Genomic DNA, 15944 nt, shown 5'->3' with positions numbered 1-15944 from the left:
AATTGCCCGGCCAATTGATAAGCGGGAACACCGAACACCGCTGCCTTACCCGCTTGAGACCAGCGTCCTGGCGGCCAGGCAGCCAGGGTTGGCTAGTCTGGAGCGTAGCAAGTCAGCTGGTAGACTGTTAGCCCTGTAGCTAACACACTGTTTATCATACATTGCCAAGCTGGCCCTGAGACTGGAGCCAGCTGATCACCGGCCTCTATCAACACCGCCAGTCCTACCAACCCTCCCACTCATCGGCTGTTACGAAACTGAGCTGCTGCTGGAGCTTCCTCGCCTGCTTCGGGTCAACTCCCCGCTCAGAGATCGCGGCACGCATCATCTCCCGGAACCGCTCTTTCACGTCGAAGCTGTCCACGGGGTACGTATAATACGCGGGTCCCAATGCCTCAGTGCCCACAACGACGAGCTTCAGATCAAGCCTTGCGAAGCGCCCTAATACCGCTGCGAGCTTGTCGAAGAAACCCACAGTATCCTGGATCGGACCAGGAAAACAGTCAAACAACGATCGTTCGGGGTTTTCAAAGTGCACGAGCTCCTGCCCCACCTCGAGCTCTGGATCGTCATTGGGATTGATCACCTCATCCAACACGCTATCGGGCGTCGTCGTGCAGAGTATACGCTCTGGGACGGGGGCGAGTTCGCCAACATACGGCTTGAGGACAACAGCTAAACGGCGCACACCCTGGCAAATGGTCCAGTGCGGGTTTGCACGCAGAAGTAAAGAGGTTGAGGCGTACGTGATCTCGTAGATGATGTTAGTGGGGTGCGTGAGGGTTGGGAGGCGGAGTGTCGGCGCAGTGATCCACTGTTGCTGGGTGAGGGGCGCAACAACGGCCTCAATGATAGCAGTTGGGGCGCGCACCGTCCATAGCGCTGGCAGGCCTGCCTGGGTGCACCGAACGCGGGTGATGGCCGTGAGGAGGTCGAGCCGGGTCGTTAGAGGGTTGGGCGGAAGAGAGCGAATCGTGAGGGTACGTGGCGCGCTGCGGAGGTGGGGATAGTTGATGAAGTCGGAGCGGGGTGGGCGACCGCGAGCTGTGGTGATACCAGAGGCCGTGATGATGATGTCTGCGAGGAGATCATAATCGACTCGATCACAGAGATGCTTGGTAACGAGCCGGAGAATGAGACGCGATGGGCCGTCGAGGTGGGAAATAACACCGTCGGTGATGTGAGTGAGAGCGGGGTGCTGTAGGATGGTAGATGGACAGGCAGACTGTGGATGGACGGGTGAATGCTCTGCCTCGACAGGAGGGGCTGTGGTCGCAAGCTGTGCTGAGTTGGACCCTCTGGACGCGCCCACGTTCGAGTAGACTTTACGTCCGACCACATCCTCGAGCCCTCTTCGAAGGTCCGCCACGCCGAACGCGGCAGATTTAGAGAACGTCGACACCGCAGACGTGGGTTTCGCAGATGATCGGCCGAGAACAGGCATCCCCAGCAACCCAGCGACGACATTGGGGTCGTCCATGGCCGCAACCTGCTCTTCGACACTCAATCCCGCCAGCTTTTGCACGAGGTTGAGATCGACCTGAGCCGCCAGCACTGGCGCGATGTGTTCCGCCGCTACAGGGGCCGCGGTATCGTGCTGGGAAGACTGGAGATACGCCTCGCGCGCCGAGGGCGGTAGGAGTGCGGCCATGCGCAGCCGCGTGATGTCGGCGAGCAGCCCCGCGCTGGACATGAGTGATTGTTGAAAAATGTGTTCTGCCGTTTGTGAGTTGTAGCCGTGCCTTCCTACCACATGTACCCTTGCTGGAGCTTGATTAGCAGGGTGGGGAAAAGCGATCGGGGTAGGGAATGTGATCAGATGACACAGATAAGTTCATCTGCGCTGCAGCAAGGCTCCGACATTACGGAAGTTCCAAGTCTGGGCTTGCATGCATCGTCTCATCATCTCAGTCTCCGTTCTTCATATGCACGACGACGACTTCCAGCCACTGCATGGCATCTCAGTCGATCCGGGCCACATGACCTCACCGACGCCAAGGACCCGCCAATATCAAGCGTGACTTCCCTCTCGATCACAATCTCTCACCCACTCCATCACCATGCTCACAGCAATCGCCTTGCTGACCAACCTCCTCCTCGTCGCCTCGGCGCCGGTGGGAGTCACGACAGCGGACGTCTTCCCGCCACCCAATACCGAGGTCGACACGGGCCTCTTTCCTGACCGTACGGTCGTCGGCTTCCCGCACGTGACGCGTACTGGTGCCGAGCCCGGTGCCTTCTTCACCGCACCGGCGGACCAGTTCCCCCGCGTACAACAGCCATTCGGACCTGTCGTACTACCTCGGCCCAAGGATGGAAAGGCTCCCAAGGTGAGCGTCTCGGGGGAGGGAAGGCTGTGCTAACAGGTAGAAGCCCAAGAAAGGCCAGTTCGAGCCCATCACCTCGTGGGGGTACCTCACGCCGCGTTACTCACTGGACCCGTGCACTTGGGGTGCATGCGACGCGTCACCCATTGTACCGGAGCAGTGTACGCTGAGCTCTGTCCACCAAGTGAGCCGTATCAATGTTGGAAGCTGATCCAGCTCATGCGTCACGGGGCCCGCTACCCGACAGCGGGGGATGCGGCCGAGGTCTTTGCCACCCGGCTCCTGAACGCTTCCACCATGGGCGACTTTGAAGCCAGTGGGGACCTCGCCTTCCTCAATGACTGGACGTACAAGCTCGGCAGTGACATCCTGATCCCTTTTGGACGGCTGCAGTGCATGGAGCTCGGCGTAAGAAGCCGCCTCGCATACGGCCAGCTCCTCAACGACTTCACCGAGAAGGGCACCCTCCCAGTGGTGAGTAGCCTGCCAACGAGGCTGAGCCAGTTCCGCACCGGTAGCATCGACCGGATGGTAGAGACGATGGAGGCATTTGGACAGGGCTTCTTCGGACGCGATTCCAACAAGCAGTTCAGCATGACGATCGCGATTGAGAGCAATGGCATCAATGCCACCGTATGTGAGTCACCTCACGAGATGGAGCTGACGCAGATCCTGGTGGGGGAACGTGCCCCAACTCGGCTCTGGACGTCGCCGCTTCCAAGCTCGGTATGGCCGAGTTCGTCAACCGCACGATGGCGGGGACGGCCGCCCGCCTCCAGGCCCATGTGAAGGGATTCACGATCACGCCCGCGGACGTGCAGACGATGCTGAGCCTGTGCGCTTATGAGACGCTCGCGTTGGGGTACAGCACGTTCTGCCCCTTATTCACGGAGGAGGACTGTAAGTTGTTCGTGCTGGGTGTCACTGATAAAAGTCCGGAACATGGCATACGCCTACGACATCATGTTCTACGTGAGCTATAATTGCCTATGGTGGAGCTCACGCAGTATGGTAATGGGTTCGGTGGCCAGACGACTGCGGCGCAGGGCAAGGGCTGGGTGCAGGAATTCCTCGCGCGGCTCACGCACACCCCCATCGAAGTGTACGACAGCAGCACTAACTCGACCCTCGACGACAACCCGGAGACGTTCCCGCTCAACCAGAGCATCTACGTGGACGCATCGCACGACTCGTACATGATGAGCACGATGGTTGCTCTCAACTTGACCGCCCTCAACTCGTTCGGGCGCCTCCCTACCGACGTGGACAGGAGTCTCGACGACCGCCCGTTCTACTCATCCAAGATTGTGCCGTTTAACACCAATTTTGTCGCGCAGGTCATGCGGTGTGATGGGAGGGAGGGGGAGCAGATCCGGTTCATCCTGTACGCTGGGGAGGAATGAGAGACGCTGACAGCAGCAACGACGCGATCATCCCCCTGCACGAGACGTACGCCGGGTGCGAAGGCGACGACGATGGACTGTGTGCGCTCGAACACGTTGTCGCTGCGCTGCAGACGCGGGTGGCTGAGATCGACTACCACAAGGCATGCAGTAAGTGGGGAATTGGTCCACGAGCTGACACCAGATGGGCCGCTCATCAACATCACGGAGACGAGCCAGCTGAGGGACAGTAACGGCATGCCGTACGTGTAATGGAGGCAGGACGTGTACCATAAGCCGTTATTAGTGTTGGAGTGTAGCGTTTCCGCGATGGATGAGTATGTGTGATGGATCTCTTGAAACCTGGATGTTAGCGCCTCGGAGCTCAGAGAGCAGTTGCCTCTCCCTCGGCTAGCGGGCGTCCTAGCGAGCAGTGCGCAGCTCGCACTTGTACTGAGAGTGACCATCTGGGACGAGCCAGCCTGAGTTGCCTTCTTCCGTCGGCCATCTCCGCCGGGGGCCCACCTAATTCCCGACTTTGTCATTCCTCAGCTCACCATCGCACAATCCACAATGGCCGGATTCTTCGCAACTCCTCCAACCTTGGAGGGCAAGCTCCTCACTACCGTTCCCAAGAGCCTCTATGCCGAGGGCACGTCGGACTGGTCTCCCGGTAAGTTGTTCCGTCGACTGAGCTGACGACAGGCAACGGACCCCCTCCCCCAATCTTCCTTGAGGGCATCACGACCGACACGCAGGGCAACCTTTGGGTTGTGGACATCGGGCATGGTCGCATCCTTCGCTTCGACTTGACAGGGGAACGGAAGGCCGCCACGCAATTCGACTCGACAGGGGAATGGAAGGCCGCCACACAGTTCCAGGGCAACCCGAACGGCCTTGCGATCGCGCGCGACGGCCGCATCATGATCGCAGACTACGCCGAGGGTATCCTCGCATACGACCCGACGTCGGGAGTCGCGCCACACCTGGCGCGCCGAAACTTGGAGCGCTTCAAGGGTCCAAACGACCTGATTGTCGGTAGGAATGGCGACCTCTGTACGTCTGAGTAGGACTGGGCTGACGTAGACTTTACGGACCAGGGACAGACGGACATGGCAGACCCGACTGGAAGGGTGTATCGCCTATCGGAGACTGGAAAGCTCGACATGCTGATCGGAAATGGACCGAGTCCGAATGGGCTGGTTTTGAGTCCCGATGAGAGTGTGAGTGACTTGCAGGTGCTGTGGCACTGATATGACTTACCCCTTTTCCTTGTGTACCCCACCCATCTCCATATCCTTGACAGCTGACAGCAGATCCTTTATGTGGCGATGACGCGCGACAACTCGGTCTGGCGCTGCCCCCTTCACAAGGACGGCACGACGACCAAAGTTGCCCGTTTCTGTAGGTGGATTTCTGTCAATGCTAACACAAGTCTCAACAAACGGGAGTACGGGCCCTGACGGTCTGACGGTTGACGTTGAAGGTAACCTCTTCATTTGCATGCCACCTCTTGGCGCCATATTCGTCATCTCACCCCTCGGCGAACCCGTTGCGCGGATCATCGCTCCGAAGACGGACAAGTCCGCCATGCTCACCAACTGTATCTTCGGGAGCCGGCCGACGGACAGGAAGCGCCTGTACTTCTGCGACTCACTGGCTGGCGCGGTCGGGTACATCGACTGGCATTGCGAGGGCGGAACGCCACTGCGCTCGACCAAGGAGTAAGTAGGCCGCAAGGGCGTGCGCTGGAGTGGTTCTGGTGGGCTGGGCACCGATCGCGTCGGCAGAGACATCTAGTGTTCTTGAGCTCTCTGTGATTACGCGTCTGGGCACTCTCCTCGCGCTCTTCACCTCTGTACGCCGCAACGCATCGTCTGTTTCCATCGACCAGGCTGTAACAACTTGCTGTCGATCGCTCTCACCCTGCCGCTCTCCGACCCCCATCAAAGGCGTACACCCACCGACCTCACAACCAGACTTTATCGACACGAAATCGATATAGCGTTCCTTATGAGAGCCTCGGGGACGACAACTTGTCACCACGAGCTTTATCTCCATGATGTCTGACACATGCTGGAAACGCAACTTGCCACCAAGCTTCCCAAACGGTCATGGTCCATTGAGATGGAAAAAGAGAAGTGTGGACGGGTTAGGAATCGAACCAAAGACCTTGTCAAGATCAGAACCAATTGGAATGCTAATGACACGCTCTACCAACTGAGCTACACGCCCTTCGTTGTTGCTACAAACTCCGCTATCTATATATAGAAACTTCCCCAGCATCCCGTTACCTAAAACTCGAACAGCTCAAGAGAATCAATCTCTGCCCTCCTCGTCAACCCCGATGCCTCTCCAAGTATCCCGCGCCCGCCGACAACACCGAGTGCTTTCAACACCCTCACATCCACACCAGAGAAATTCGCACTCACAGCGCGCTGGGTATTGTATGGCGTGGAGTTCAAACTGAACGAGTCTGTTGGACTATAGCCTACTAGTTTACGTGGCAAGGCATGGCGTTTGTTGATTTCCAGATGTGACAATCATAGATCCCCAGCGTGCCTCCTCCTTATGATTCTCACATTGCCGCCACCTCACCTCAATCGGAGTCACCTTATCAGTCACGTGTTGGGCAGCAACTGAGAACGCAGATCATGTTCCCCACGCCCCATCCCCACGAACATGGGTAAAAGCAACCTCGGTCCCTTTCCCGCCAGCGCAAGACCTCGGTTCGATTCCCACCGTGCACCGCTGACACGCCCATACGCACCCTTTGACATTCCGATGGTGTATGGAAAATACAGGGATGTGGGGAGTGACTTGAGGCTCCGTGCACCCCGTCGAGGTTATAATTGCGGCCCCAACTGCCCCAACTGAGCTCTTGAATGTTGTTACTGGAGGCGTTGTCAATGTCTTGGTACGTTTGCAATCCCCACGAGCTCATCAAAGTCGATGGGATTTCCCTCATCCTCTGGTAATTTGTCATTCCCTCCGCACTCACTCGGCGATCATCATTGATCGAGTCGCCATAGCGGCCTGTGCGCATTGAGGGATGGGTTGGGTTGGGTTGGGGTAAACAGACGCGTCGGCGCGTCGGTGTGGGTGGGTGACCCAATCACCCCTTTGGTTCATGTGACAAGCACACTCACTCGGCACCCAAACCTCAAGTCGCAAGTCGCACCTTCGCTCGCCCTCTGGTACATAATCAAACTTGAACCGCCCACTCAACCTTTCCCTCTTCTTCCTCATTCTTCACTCTTCACTCTCCACACTCCACTGTACACCTCACCTTTCCATTCTTCTCACTCTTGTAGCCATGGCCTACAGACGCGACAGACGTGATCGGCGTGGCATCTTCAAAGGCCTTGATATCTTCATCCACCGTGGAGCCCGCCATAAAGAACAGTTTTTCAGCGATATTAAAGCCCTCACCGTGAGTGCTCAGCTAAATGCATGCTCATCCACAGGAGAACGGTGCCGCGCTTGTGCACCACCCAATCACTTTCCTCGCCCCCATTCTGATAATCGTCGAGGTTTCCACATCGACGCGCGTGAAGGACTTTGTCTACAAGATTAACTCCGTCCCCGCTGGACAGTCTAGAGTCAGGGAAGAAGGAGAGGTCACCGACTGGAACTTGGACCAGGTGATGGGCTACTTTTCGCAAGCACCAAGGGAGATACCAGTGTTGCAGCACCATTGGATCAAAGACTGCCTTGAGCATAGGCGCATCCTGGGCAAGGCAGACAACTGGGGAGGCTGGCATGTCAAGTGAGTCACTCGCCTATTCAAACATACTTGTCAACTGGCAGCAATTGTGGCATCACGGTAGACATTATCATGAAGAGAGCGCTAACAACATAGGGCTACCCGTGACCCGCGGCTTTCCAAGTTGACAGACTCAGCGGCGGCAGTTCACGGAGCCTACGCTGCTCGTCGAGCCAACGTTGAGTCAGAAAACACGTCAGCATCTGATCAACGCCCCTCCCTTAAACGCCACCGCAGCGACTCGCCGACTCGCTCACCCTACCCCGGACCGCTATGCCGACGCGACGCCTTTGCTGCTGATCACCTTGCTAAAAGGGGGGTAACCTCATCTCGCCCCAACGGCTTCACTGCGCCAGCTTCTCTCCGCAGGAACCCCTCCCTACTACCTCGCCTGGATACAGTACCCACCCAAGGCCCAACCCTACCTTCCACCCCTGGAATGATGGAGCCTTCCCATGCTGACTTCGCCCACATGACAACTCCAGGGACGTTGACCAGCGCACCCAATTCTGGAGGGGCCAGGTTGACTTCCACTACTCCCATCAGATTAACTTCCACTACTCCCATCTCTCCGCTCGATGCAAGCATTTTAAGCACAGCATCAATTAACGAAGCGACAAGGGTGGCCGACTGCTTAGGGTTACCAGACAGCCGAAGCAAACACCTGCTTCCAAGAGGACGAATCTCGGCTGGTGTCAAAGGGGAGACCAGTCCAGGTCATGAGCTGGCTCGATGTGGGGCTTCGCAGAACAACCACAGCAACCTCAAGTTTAGGGAGGAATGCCTTCTGACCGTTCCGTCGGCATCAGGCCGTTCCCCGAAGCTGGAGGAGAGGAACGAAATCAAAGACGAGAGCGTTACCTCCACCCGCGACTCAACAGCTCCTTGCGACGTCGAGGTGGAGGACAACTCGCTCTTCGGCTCGCCAGACTCCCCGTCCATTAAGGCCGAGACGCCTTTTTCGAACCTTGACCAAGCCAGTGTTGCTCTCGAGGAAGGCTTATCCTTCCTTTCAGTGACCTCCAATATCGAGAAGTCTCATACCCAGCCCTATTCGGTCCCCCAGATCTTTGTGCTGGGGCCGAACCGCATGCTGTTCCATGTTATGGACTCACCCGGTCGCGCCTTTCTCCAGGCGGCCATTACTGTACGCCTCTCTGTTGTTACATGTTGGCTAACAGCAGGCGGGAGGCGGTAGCATGATGGAGCTCTGCTGGGCCACGTACGTGATTGTTGCTCCTGGCACAACCGCTGAGAGCATGATGACTTTCGCTTCCGATAAGAGCATCTGTGCCCGGCTGGTTCGCTCGCACTGGATCACCGACTCGATGGTGGCAGCCAAACTGCTGGATCCCGGCCCGTACGAGGTCAGCCATGAAGACCAGGCTAAGCTTCTCGGTGACGAAGTGCAATGTTGAGCATAAAGGGTATTTGGTACTTTGGGACTAGATTAGGGTGTATAGTGACAAGGATAGCTGTGGTGTAGTTTATGTAGTGTATTCGCAGGTTGTATTGACCGACCATGTATATGGTTGGGTAGGTTGGATGGGTCAAGGCAAGTGGACTGGGAAGAAGAGTCAAATCCAATGTATAGGTAGAGTCGAGCCACAAGGATCTGTTTCGAGTCTGACGAATACTTATCAACAAACTTCCCAATCTCGGCACATCGGCATCAGTTGTTGGCGAGATAAGCGAATGAGCGTGACCCACCCAGGACAGGCGAGCTTTGTGACTCGGCTTGTCAACACCACCCTCCACCATGTCCGGTTGAACGTACTCCATCTGCCATGTCTGAGGATAAAGAGAGCACAATACGCGTCGGGCGTGCCCCCGAGAGGAGCTTCTCGCTCCTCAGCTGCCTCGGGCTGGCGTTCACGACGCTGAACTCGTGGTGCGGTGCGTCCACCACTACTGTCCCGCTGACACCAGCCGTCGCGGCTTCGTTCCCCCTCGTCCTCCCGTCTGGCGGGTCTGTGTCCATGGTGTGGGGCCTTGTGGTCTCCACGATTGGAACGATGGCGATGGCCATCAGCCTGGCCGAGATCTGCCACGCTTTCCCAACAAGTGGAGGACAATACGACTGGGCGTGTGAGTTTCCCTCCTTTTGGAATGGCTGAGAAGCTGATGCAAGACATGCTTGCACCACCCGCCCTCAGCCGGCCCCTCTCCTTCTTGACGGCCTGGAACGTGACGGCAGGCTGGGTTGCGTTAGGCGCAACGGCGGCCACTGTTGGCGCCCGCTTCATCCTAGGCATCGTCGCGCTGTGGAACGGAAGTGCACCGCGGGCATGGCAGGTGTTCCTTATCACACTCGCGTTTGTGCTGCACGCGGCGGTACTGAACATCTTCGGCGCGCGGCTGCTGCCCCTCATCAACCGAGTGAGCGGAGTGTGGAGTATCCTTGGCATCATGGTTATCGTCGTGACCGTGCTCGCTTGCAGCAGCGGCGAGTACCAACCTGCAGATGAGGTGTTTGCGCGGTGGACAAATGAGACCGGCGTGAGTCACTCGATCTCGCAAAACCTGCTGCTAACAAGCTTTGGACAAGCTGACGGAAGTGGCCCGACGGAATGGCGTTCATCCTCGGTCTCCTCCAGTCCACTTTTGGACTCACGGCGTTTGACAGCGTCGCATTCATGGTCGACCACATGCCGCGTCCGGCAATCAACGCGCCCAAGACGATGGTCATCGCTGTTCTCCTTGGCGCAGTCACGAGCTGGGTATACCTCATCGCCCTCCTATTCTGCATCAAGGACCTGCGTGCAGTCATGTCTTCCCCCACCGGTCCTCTGTTGCAGATGTACTTCCAAGCGACGGGATCGAAAGCTGGAGTGAGTAATCTACTTACACGACTAACCCAAGTCGACGATCCTCATGATCTTCAACCTCGGTGCGATGCTCTTCGCTTCGCAAGGCCTCATCACCGTTTCTTCCCGTCTTGTCCTCCGCTTCGCACGTGACCGTGGCCTCGGCGCGCTCTCCTCACCTCTCTCAACCATCCACCCAGCACTAAATGTCCCCCTATTCGCAATTCTCGCAGTGACGACCGCGGTCCTCGCCATCGCGGCGATCAATCTCGGCTCAAGCATCGCACTCAACGCAGTGCTGTCCGCCACGGTCGTACTCCTCCAGGTCTCGTACACTGTACCCATCGCACTGCTGTTTATGCGTGGCGGCAGTGTGCTCGGCGATACCGAGCGGCGGTGGGCGCTCGGCCGCTGGCGCCGAATCGTCAATGGCGGCGCTCTCGTATTCCTCCTCGTCACAACTGTCACGTTCTTATTCCCGCCCAAGGTGCCCGTCCGCGGTGGGGACAGCATGAACTGGGTGGTCGTCGTTGCGGGTGTGGTGTGGCTTGCGTGTGGCATCACGTGGGCAGTCGACGGCCGACGACGCTTCCACGGACCCAGCGAGCTCGCCGATCGACTCGCAGCTGCCAAGGCGGCATAACTTCGAGTTGTCTGTGTTTGCGGCACACATCGCCGCGTAACCAGCGTATTTGCCGTGAGCTCCGCTACCACGCGATCAGCCCAGTCGTTCCGTCACTGTATATGAAACTTGTATGCTATCTATACTTGCCAGTAGAGTTGGACCTATGTTCCTCGCCGATACCCCACAGTTGCGATCCAATCACCAAACTGAGCAGCTAAATCAAGAGACCATGGACGACACTGCCGCCACTTAATCCAGAGGTTCAAAAGCAGGTTTGGCCACTAAATCCAGATGTTCAAAGCAGGTTTGGGGAGGTCAAAAGCAGGTTTGGGGATGTATAATCACGTGGCGCTCTTGGCCAAGAGGCTAAGGCGTGGTCTTCCGGTTTCGCACCGTTTGGCCAAGATCGTCGGTTCGACTCCGGCAGGGCGCTCGTTTTTGGCTCCGCTTGCGGTGGGTGTTCCTCAAGGTTCCGGTTGAGGTAAGCCGTGGAATGCGCAAAGACGAGTAGAGGTAGAAACTCGTAAGACGGAGTGGCATTCTTCGCCACTCCCGAATCCGCAAGAGAGGAACTCGAACTCTCGATCTCCGCTGCGGTCTCGTTGGAGCTAGCAGTAATGTGAATTCAGTCTACGAACGGGAAACTAGCGCCCGAGGCTCGTAAGATGAGATTCGGTCGGGGTTTGGGGTTGGCGAGCGACAACCAGGGGGTGGTGTGGTGTAGACTGAGGAAATTGACCTCCACCAGCGCGACTGACTTTGTCACGTGGCGACCTACCATACTCGTCTTCAAGACCTGCTATCGCTATCGTTCATCTTGTACACTGAACGCGCCTCGAACCGCTCCCTCCCCATCTATTAATGGCACTGACTTCTCGGCACACATACAGGGGTTATCTGTGGCATTTACGGAGCCCCTCTTCCCTTCTGCCCCACCGGGTTGACAAAAGAGCATACGCATCTGCCAGTGAAGACAGCTGGTCCTCGCCGCGATTCGAACGCGGGGCCACTCCCATAGCTAGACCCTAAGAGAGTATGATAACCACTACACCACGAGGACGTGTGCTGATGTTGTTGGGGCCGGTGCTTCCGAAGCAACCGAGTGTCGATGAGCACGACCCGAAGGGGTGCACGCAACCTGAAAGCCTGAGGCAAAAGGGAATCAGGGTGGATGATGAGGCGCACCCAGACGGTGTGCCACGGCAGGTGTACGCAACACCTGGACGGCGTGCACTTCCAACAGGGGCTACGCGCCAGGGCCGGATTCCACACGACAAGAGTTGGGCAATTAGACATCTGTTACTCGCTCACCTCATTTTCGACATGGGCTGTAAACATGACCATGGCCCCTGCGTTCTCTTCCCACGTCCCACGCTCCTCAGTAGGTCAAGTTTAGTTTTTGAGAACATGGCCAGATCACTTGCCTGCGAGTATCTGCTCCGAGCTCCGGCGTTACACTGGTTGCCCCAATTCGTCGGCGAGTGCGAGATATACGACTGAAAGCCTATGATCATGTTCGAGCCCCTCGGATCGTCGGATTCTCTCCCATTCTCGCCTGCTGCCTGTCGCCTGTGACCTGTAGGTTCCTGCACAGCTTTCCTCATCATTTGATGTGCTCACGCCTCCATTCGCCACCGGCCATCACACAAAGCCAATCTTCTCCTCCTTGGTTCTTGTCCTTGAAGCTTCACACGCCGTGCGCTTTGCGGCTCTTGTACACACTCGTCAGTAACGTGCTAACACTGCAAATCAGGTTCCTCAGGGCAGTTGCACAACTGTACCCTCAACTACGCCAATCGAGGGGATCCGTAGCTCGGCGATGCATGGGAGGTGATGTTGACCCCAGGACAATTGGGATCCCACCAGTTGGCTGCAATGCAGCTCGTGATAAAGTGTGGGATAAGGTGTGCTTGATGCATACAAGGGGGTTGGGTGAATGTGGCGAATGTGATGGATGGGGTGTCGATTCGTCAGGCAATGCCGCATAGCTCCTGCTATACTGCTACAAAGTTACGCATACTATGCTGCTTCGGTCTCCAATCCAGCATTCCTTGAAAGGCGCCCTGCCATACCAGGCCATCCCCTCCTCCCCTACCTCCCTCCCTCCCCTCCCTCCCTCCCTCCCAGTACTGATCCACTGATCTCCAAAGACATCCTTATCACAGCCACTGCCTTCACACTCCTTGATCCGTACTCCTCTGCCTCTACCAGTTTGAATGATAGGGTGGTAGCTGAAGGAGAGGCCATCCTTTGCGCCTGATCTACAGATGTGCGTTGGCAACAGAGTGGGAGTGAAAGGGATGGAGAATGCGGTGTTCCGTGTGGGTGAATTTGTTCGGGCACAACAACAACCAACCGTCTCACCCGCACGCACACACGTACGCATGCACATGAAGCCTGAGAATTGATTCGCCCCACCTTAGGTCCTCCATCCCCCCATCCTTCCTCCTTCCTTTCTTCATCTACTCTTCCATTTACCCATCTCCTCACTCCATCTATCAGTCAACCACTTGGTCATGGTTGCCCCCATGGTGGCCTTCGCGCTCGCTCTGGCGTTCGCTGTCTCCGTCTATTCGGTAACCGTCCCCATCACCTTCGACTCGTACAGCCTCAATGCGGTGTACTTGCCCCGCGTTAACGGATCGCTTACCGAAACCGGTTATTGGAACGCCAGTTTCACGGACACCCCATGGTCTACTCGTTCCCAAGGCACTGAAGGAGCCGGACTAGGTTACCACTACGCGTCCTATAACTCGAGCCTCGATCCACCATCCGTCTCGTACGGCTTTTACGGCACGGGCATTCAGTTCTTCGGCTACTGGGGCTACCTTGGTGAGGGAAAAATGACTGCCGGTGGCTCCGGGGAAACCACTCTGTATATCGACTCAGACGGATACACCGGCGTACAGAATATCGCACTTGAAGGCCGTTCCGATCAACGCCCTATGAAGAGAGCGCAGCCTACGCTTCTGTGTCACGTCAAGGATCTTCCCGTTGGGTTTTACACGGTGACCCTTAGGGTCACATCCGGGACTGTTTCCTTCACGCACTCTGTGATAGACGTGGACTTTGGGTGAGTCTAACCACTCGCCAGTCTGATCCCAGGGCAACACAGCCTGAAATTGACCTTGTGCGTCAGAATCCTGAGGTCCGCTCTCCAATTGTCGAAAACGCGCTGGGCGAGTCTGTGCGCAATGATGCCTTCGGTAACTGGAGTGGAACTAGCTGGAGCGTCATACCTCAGCGCCGTGTTATTGGCACATCTGCCATAAACGACTCTGTGGTTATCGACCTCGGCACAGGCAACTACTGGATGAGACTCAAAGGCGGCCGTGGTTATTCCGGTAGCTACTTCCGCTACTCGATTAGCCCGCCCCCAACCATGCTTCTCAAGCAGTCTGACGACCTGCGGACGTTCGCACCGTGGGAGGTGTACAACGTATCCCTCCTAGCCACAACCCTCGATCCCGGTCAGCGCTACAATCTAACGCTTACGAATCTTAACAACAATGGATGGGACTACGGGGTTGAGCAGCTCAACAATGCTGCTTCGTGGTTCGAAATCGCATCCCTCGAGCTTTGGAGGAAAGACATAGTGTGAGGGTTGTCGGTGAACTAGCTTACCCAAGGCCTCCGCCTTCGAAAGGTCTCCCCATCGGCGTGATTGTAGGCAGCGTTGTGGTGAGTGTATCCCAAGAAACTCCTAATTGCAGGGTGGTGTTTTCGCGACCATTGTCGGCGTTGCCGGGGTCTGGTGGTGCGTGTGGGGCCGCTGGCGTCGCCACGGAACCATCAGCCCGGCGGAAGGCTTTGAAGTCGACGAGTCACCCGGTGCAGTCTCAACGCCGTTCGTCACATGTACGTCTCTCCTGCGATCTCCCTGACCCAAGCCTCTTTCACAACGGAGAGTGGCCAGCCATCGTACTTTCCTTCCCGGGTGCCTCCCATGCGCGATGCCCGCGGCAAGCGAGTTTCGATGTCGTCGGGGCCGGGCGGAGAGATGTCCATGTCCCTCGTATCCGAGGCTGTCTCATCACAGAAGCTCCGTCAACTGGGAAACCAGCCGCTTTCCCCGGACCGCCGCTACTCGTCGGATTCGAGCGGCACCAATTTGACTCGACTGTAGGAGAGAGCCGTTTCACAGTTGACAGACAGTACCGGAGCCACGGTTGGGCAGTCCAATCTCGGCATAAGCAGCGGCATGTCCAACCCGTTCGGCGGTGATCGCCCCACATTCCAAGGCCTTGACGCGGGTCCCATCCAATCGCCAATGGAAGTTCCTCCTTCGTATGACCCCGAGTGGGAGCCGCGTGCGCGCGTCGAAAGCACGGCTCGGCAGTCCACGGCCACTTTGATGTCAAGCAGCGCCTTCGTCGAGGAACCTCAAGTCCTGTGTAAATCTGACGCTTCTCCTGAGGGCGTTGAGCTCTCTAAGCCGAACGCGGAGGTGGACGAGGGGCAGGGTCATGGTTCCTCTGCTGCAGAACGGGCCAGTCCCACGCCGTGAGTCGATGCGTCGCGGAGGAGGAGCCCGCCAAGTCTCTCACTTTGTGGGATTCTGTGAAGGTTCGCACGGCTTCAAACCGCGTTGGGGTTTAGGGATATCCATGGACGTTGATCGTTCTCGCCTGAACATTGTAGATCAAAAGAGCAGGCACCGTCGTTGTGATCACGGACATATGCATTGTATATCATGTGCACCTGGTCGCCTTGTCCCTTGATAGGGTTCTACGATATCTCTCTGGTGTACGGTTTCTGCGAACGTAGAGAGCCAAAATGGAGGACAACGCAGCGGGTCACGTGATGCTGGCCACCACCAACTATCAGCCACACTGATAGTGTAGTGGTTAGCATAAGTGCCTTCCAATGGATTAGCACTTGACCGGGGTTCGAATCCCCGTCAGTGTATCTTTTTCTGTGGGGAGTAGAGCTTTTAGGTGCAGCCTTGGGCGTTGGGGTCACCCGTTAAATCTGGATCATGGTGTGACTCTTCTGCGCTGGGTTGTCGAGGTCGCCCAGTTTCCTTTTTTGATACAG

At 57.0% G+C, this 15944-nt stretch overlaps 6 protein-coding genes across 6 annotated transcripts; 5 read left to right on the top strand and 1 right to left on the bottom strand.

Moving 5' to 3' along the window:
• Window positions 1-223: 223 nt before the first annotated feature.
• On the bottom strand, window positions 224-1693 carry CcaverHIS019_0307280 (uncharacterized protein; the record flags this gene model as incomplete). Its single annotated transcript, XM_060599206.1, has 1 exon — window positions 224-1693. The coding sequence occupies one exon, from the start codon at window positions 1691-1693 to the stop codon at window positions 224-226; it is 1470 nt and encodes a 489-aa protein (XP_060455923.1).
• Window positions 1694-2060: 367 nt separating this feature from the next.
• CcaverHIS019_0307270 (uncharacterized protein) lies at window positions 2061-3982 on the top strand (the record flags this gene model as incomplete). Its single annotated transcript, XM_060599205.1, has 9 exons — window positions 2061-2330; window positions 2371-2511; window positions 2544-2801; window positions 2832-2964; window positions 2997-3227; window positions 3262-3299; window positions 3335-3711; window positions 3747-3880; window positions 3915-3982. The coding sequence occupies 9 exons, from the start codon at window positions 2061-2063 to the stop codon at window positions 3980-3982; spliced, it is 1650 nt and encodes a 549-aa protein (XP_060455922.1).
• Window positions 3983-4282: 300 nt separating this feature from the next.
• Window positions 4283-5437, top strand: CTBP1 (uncharacterized protein; the record flags this gene model as incomplete). The annotated part of the gene is made up of 5 exons (XM_060599204.1): window positions 4283-4382; window positions 4415-4765; window positions 4796-4932; window positions 5026-5113; window positions 5145-5437. The coding sequence occupies 5 exons, from the start codon at window positions 4283-4285 to the stop codon at window positions 5435-5437; spliced, it is 969 nt and encodes a 322-aa protein (XP_060455921.1).
• Window positions 5438-7025: 1588 nt separating this feature from the next.
• CcaverHIS019_0307250 (uncharacterized protein) lies at window positions 7026-8893 on the top strand (the record flags this gene model as incomplete). Its single annotated transcript, XM_060599203.1, has 4 exons — window positions 7026-7142; window positions 7177-7478; window positions 8235-8622; window positions 8660-8893. The coding sequence occupies 4 exons, from the start codon at window positions 7026-7028 to the stop codon at window positions 8891-8893; spliced, it is 1041 nt and encodes a 346-aa protein (XP_060455920.1).
• Window positions 8894-9262: 369 nt separating this feature from the next.
• On the top strand, window positions 9263-10925 carry CcaverHIS019_0307240 (uncharacterized protein; the record flags this gene model as incomplete). Its single annotated transcript, XM_060599202.1, has 5 exons — window positions 9263-9371; window positions 9405-9563; window positions 9607-9974; window positions 10034-10306; window positions 10338-10925. 5 exons carry the CDS (start codon window positions 9263-9265, stop codon window positions 10923-10925), a joined length of 1497 nt encoding a protein of 498 aa, XP_060455919.1.
• A 2510-nt stretch (window positions 10926-13435) lies between these two features.
• CcaverHIS019_0307230 (uncharacterized protein) lies at window positions 13436-15414 on the top strand (the record flags this gene model as incomplete). The annotated part of the gene is made up of 6 exons (XM_060599201.1): window positions 13436-13980; window positions 14013-14504; window positions 14537-14588; window positions 14621-14765; window positions 14798-15029; window positions 15063-15414. The coding sequence occupies 6 exons, from the start codon at window positions 13436-13438 to the stop codon at window positions 15412-15414; spliced, it is 1818 nt and encodes a 605-aa protein (XP_060455918.1).
• Between the last annotated feature and the right edge of the window lie 530 nt (window positions 15415-15944).

Source organism: Cutaneotrichosporon cavernicola (genome assembly GCF_030864355.1).
Source record: "Cutaneotrichosporon cavernicola HIS019 DNA, chromosome: 3".
Taxonomy (NCBI): domain Eukaryota; kingdom Fungi; phylum Basidiomycota; class Tremellomycetes; order Trichosporonales; family Trichosporonaceae; genus Cutaneotrichosporon; species Cutaneotrichosporon cavernicola.
The sequence above is the reverse complement of the archived record's forward strand: the minus strand, read 5'-3'. Positions and strand labels throughout refer to the sequence as shown.